Below are 5,077 nucleotides of genomic sequence, written 5' to 3'. Positions count from 1 at the left end.
ATTATGTTGTTCTGTGTGGTCATGTGCTAGAAATAATGTTCCATGATTACCAGATTCAAAACTATGTAGAGCTAAAAATCGGGGTTCTGCCAAGCCAAAGACAAGGAAAGGAGACGGAGCCATACAAGGCCTGGGTAATCATCAACAAGCAAAACAACTGCATTCTGACAGCAAACTGCACCTGTACGGCAGGGTATGTGGACTTACATTTTTACATTTGATTCTTAGCATTCTATGGCTGCGTCCGAAACTGCATACTTCCATACTATATAGTACGCTAAAATCGCTAAAATCTCTCCCCCTTTTACCGAGACTGAGTGAAAGGCAAGCAGCCAATCAGCATTCGCTGAGAGACACACAGCCAGCCTATCGGCTTCGCCGAGCTACGTGCAGCAAAACAATCCGCCCACTGCGCTCGGCAGATGTGAAAGTGAGCTTAACTGATCGCAAACAAAGCTTTCTGTGCCGTTGCACAAGATAAACTCCTGTGTGTGCGTATATGAAAGTAAGTGTGTTTTCTGACTTTGTGATATTATTGTGACTGCTGTAGGGTTAACTTTTTGATGTTCATGTAGCGGTTTTCTTCGCTTTCACTTTGCGGTCAGCTGTTTGGTCGACGTTAGAATGTAAATATTTCTGCTTACTTATAAATTTTTCTGTCTTCATGTTATTTATGTGTATTTACTTGTATTTGCATTTAGAAGTGGTTATTTAAAAGTATTTGTGCCGTTATAATTAACCTAGTTGGAATAGTCAATAATAGTCATGCATGCTGAACATGCCCAGGCATATCCCAGTGAGCACTATGAGTTCTGTATAGCTGCCTTATGTATATACTCATTTGTTTATGCCCCAGCCATCTGTTTCTTATATCCATTTATCTGTTTATATGTATATTGTGATTAATTTTTCTCATGTATATTTACTTTTCTTTTTTATTTCTGTTTTATAGAAAGACCACACATACACACTTAATCAATAACCTTTGCATACTGAGTGGTGGTGACAATAAACGGGTTACTCCCATACCCAAACCATCTTCTACGTCTCTGACCGGACACCCTGTGGTGGGTTTCAAATTAACTGGCAACATAACTAAATGAGACTGTGCTACTGAAGTGCACTCATTTTTACAACCAGTATGCGCGATTGAACCCCTGTGACATAGGCTGGTAATTCCCCCATAAATATATATATATATATAATTTATATATAATACCGTCAACATAAAACCTGCTTCAGCTTGAAGCAGAAAGTGCGTGTCATGCTGGTAGACAAGGAATGTTATCTTTTATCAGTTTTATTTAAAACAATGCTAAAGTGAGGACGTGGGAGCAGGCCCGGCGCTACGGGGGGGCAAAGGGTGGCATTGCCCCCTCAGACAGAGTTTGTGCCCCCCCAGTTTTTATAAAGGATTGTTCACTCAAACTGAAAATTCTTTCTGTCATTAATTATTAACACTCCCGTCCTTCCAACCTTCAGAACACACATTTAATTATTTTAAAATATATGACATAGCAATTAAATTATGAAAATGGTGAGGTTAAAGCTAGTCCTATAGTCCAGAGATCCGGTCCCCGCGTCAGGTCTGGTGCGCCCGTAAATAGCCTTTAAAACGCGCACACGGCGATGGAGGCGCACTCAACTCACAAGGGAGAAAATGGGTGACATAATAGAAGCAGCTTAATTCATTATATGTTTTGGTTAACTAATTATTTAAACACAACTCTCTTGAACTCTAAAAGGAAAAAACACATAAGAAATTTGCTGTTAAATTAATTTTAGCAGAGACGCAACTGCCAGTCATTTATTAGTTATTCGGGAAGATGTAGCCTAATAAAAATGTTTTAATAAAAATAAATAGTTTACTGCACAGTCCCACAGTAGGCTACACTATAAATAATATTTTAATTTATTTATTAATATTATTATTAATATTATTACAATTAAGCTAAAATTGACAAAACGCAGAACCCTTTGAATGTTTGCTTTCATTTTGCTGAAAAGTGCACTTTTACAGTTGCGTAGAGAAACATCCCATTATGCAACTGCAGTCAAGGTATAACACATAATAAATGCATTTTGCGTTTAAAGATGATCGGCCTGCGAAGTCAAGTTTGCAGTGTTATAAATGGAATAGGTATAGTGCTTAAGTGGATTTACCGCGGATCAACCGAGAAATCTCGTGCGCTGCAGGTAGGCAGAATGATAATCTTTTAAAAGTATGTAACTTAGGCTATACTGCTATTTGCTCATGCAAAATTAAACAACATAAAATATATTGTAGATCTGTTTTAAGAGCTAAAATACAACATATCGAGTTTGTTTTGACTTAGCTCATGGCCCTAAAATGAAAATAACCTGAAAACAAGCTATTAAAAAAGGCCTAATAAATAAAATAATTAATAAATAAAATGACGGGTAGGCCTAGAAACTATGGTACATATGGTTTATGATGGTTTACAATATCACGAAAAAAGCACATTTTTAATAGCCTTAGACAAATCTTTGTTTTTACATTTAAAATGATGAAAAAAAAAGTTATATAGCATATAAAAATTTAACCAATTTTCACGGTAATAACTGTGAATTTTTGTATCTTTTTTAGGTATTTTTCTGGCTACACTAAAAATGTAAAATGTTAAAATGTAACTAAGTAATTGTTTTGAATGACATTAGATTGTCACATTTAGCTTTTCCCCAACACTGATGTTGGTTGTGAAGCGGGATGACTCGGTTAAGCTGATTTCACTATATTTATTTACCGGTTAAATGAATTGTCTGATCGTGGGTCAGCTTGCATGCGTGGGCATAATTTGACGTCTTTACCTAAAACTTTAAACATTCATAGGGCTGTTATTTGAAATAAAACGGAAATAAGGAGAATAACATATGATTTAAAGCACTCGTTTGGCACTGAAGCCATCATCCGTCTGCATTAATAAGCGGTATGCATTACCATCGTTAATAAAATTCGTAATAGCGAAACTGCGTATTGTTATTACTATTAAAACGTAACCTATATTACTGCCTTAGGTCAGTAACTTAGGCAGTAATGCAAAGTAATAATAAATGCGAATAAATAGCCTAAATGAAAGAAACAAGAGACCAAAATCAGTCACCAGGTCTAGTGCCCCCCTATGGATTTAAAGTGCCCCCTCAGTTTTGACTTCCTGGCGCCGGGCCTGCGTGGGAGAGTGTTAGAGCTGTTAGCGATCTTCTTCAACAGCTTGCTATGTCAACATTTTATGTTAGGGATCTCACTGAGAGATCTTGTCTGTAGTTCGGGGACACACAGTTCATCAGGTAAATGGTGATCTTCTAGTAAACACCATGTAAGAGTAAACAGTGTGAAGGATCCGAAGGCACATGAGGAACATCCATGAAAAAAGAGGAAAAGGCCAAAGGTGAGGACAACCATCTGACTTCAATACCGGCTGATAACTGAGGGGATAAGGTGAGCTTTTATTGGGTCCTTTGATGAAGGGGAACAGGTGCAGGTGATTAGAATGCCTGTGAGGGTTCGCGGGATTGGATGGAGGTGGGTTTTGAAGGACAGCGGTGATTAGGTGAGCAGGAATGAGCTGGGGATGTGACAGCGCAAGTATGTCTGCGGTCTGGAGGTATTATAAAGTTGATGACGACAACATTGCCATAGCAAACTGTGATATGTAAACCTGGGATTGCCCAAGTTGAGGTGTTATTTGTTTTTATATTAGATTTTTGCTATATTTACCAAAAAAAAAGTCCAAAAGTGAAGAATTTCAGTTATTTATAGTTTATTGTTCAAGCTTCCTCACAGTAGTGCTCTGTTTGTTAACAGAGATGTTGAATATTAAAATAAGATGAATTAAATAAAAAATAAGGAACATCCTGGATCTGTTTCCTCGCCCTTCTTTATTTTTTGATTATGTTTTATACAAGTATCGAATCTGGTTTTGGTATCGATACTCAAAATCAAATGACTCTTACTTAAGGCCAAAAAACCCTGATCAGTACATATAGTCATCACTCCACTAGCAGGTGCTTGCTACATTACTGATTTTGATCCCTTTCCAATAATTATTTTTAACCCGGAAGATGGAATTAGCTGACAAAAGCTCCAAAGTCTTCAACACACACAAATCTGTTAAAACTTTAAAAAAGTTTTTCAGGGTGTCAAAGACAAAAGGAGAAAACATCCTCAAAACACATCAACATGATGAAGATTCAAACTATTCCTTGATAAACATTTTTCATAAAAATCCCAGGGTTGATGCACTCAAAAATATCCTACTGCTTGTTTAAACTGAGATTTATGTTGAGATTTTTTTTTAGGACAACATAATTGTTTTATGTTCAATCCACTCCAATTTCTCAGCTTAACTTAATCTTTTTGTGTTGGGACAACATGAATGACTTGAGTGGATCCCTGCAATTTTTACGGCGTGACAAGACCAGACAAGGCGTGCCCTGGAGTTACATGTTCTTGTCCCTCCTCCTCAATGTATACTGAATCCCCCCACACACTGTCTTCATTCATTGACCATCAGGACAGCAGAGTACAGCGGTGCATTCATCTCCATACAAAGAAAACAAAAGCAGAAGAATGGATCCCAGGCTGAATTCTCCTGAGAAATCTCAATTTCCACCACCACCTAGCTACCAGGACAGTCCACCTCCATATACTCCATCCTATCCAGGCCAGTCGGTCCCACAGGCCCCCTATGTTCAAGGGCCACATCCAAGACAAGCGGTGGTCTCGGTGCAGCCTGCAGTTTTTGTGGCTGCTGCTCCATTGCAAACTCCACCGCCGGATTACCTGTGTTACTCCATCTTCAACTTGTTTTGCTGCTGTTTCCCTCTGGGCATCGCAGCGCTGATATTTTCCGTCTCTGTAAGTTTTACTTCTTAATATTTTAAAAACTTATTACATTTCTTTAATCTTTGTGCAACCTAAATTCAATCAAACTGCTTTTGATACTTGTACAACTTGCCCACAAAATTGTTATACGATATAAAAACCCAAAAATCTCTATACTTAGATTTAGATCTCAGAGTTTAGTATACAGTCAGTGTATGTATGTATGTATGTATA

The 5,077-nt window shown here is 37.6% G+C and overlaps 1 protein-coding gene across 2 annotated transcripts in view; it reads left to right on the top strand.

The window, feature by feature from the left end:
* The first annotated feature begins 4,516 nt into the window (after positions 1-4,516).
* si:rp71-77l1.2 overlaps positions 4,517-5,077 on the top strand; it is a 3,156-nt gene continuing 2,595 nt past the window's right edge. For both annotated transcript variants that reach the window (XM_001922261.7, XM_073926724.1), the window contains exon 1: positions 4,517-4,876. In XM_001922261.7, the coding sequence (XP_001922296.1) occupies positions 4,589-4,876 (288 nt within the window). In that variant the 5' untranslated portion in view covers positions 4,517-4,588. The remainder of the gene's footprint in view (positions 4,877-5,077) is intronic.

The sequence above is a fragment of the Danio rerio genome, chromosome 16 (assembly GCF_049306965.1).
Source record: "Danio rerio strain Tuebingen ecotype United States chromosome 16, GRCz12tu, whole genome shotgun sequence".
NCBI classification, from domain to species: Eukaryota; Metazoa; Chordata; class Actinopteri; order Cypriniformes; family Danionidae; genus Danio; species Danio rerio.
Note: the sequence above shows the minus strand (reverse complement) of the source record. Positions and strands in the feature narration are given on the sequence as shown.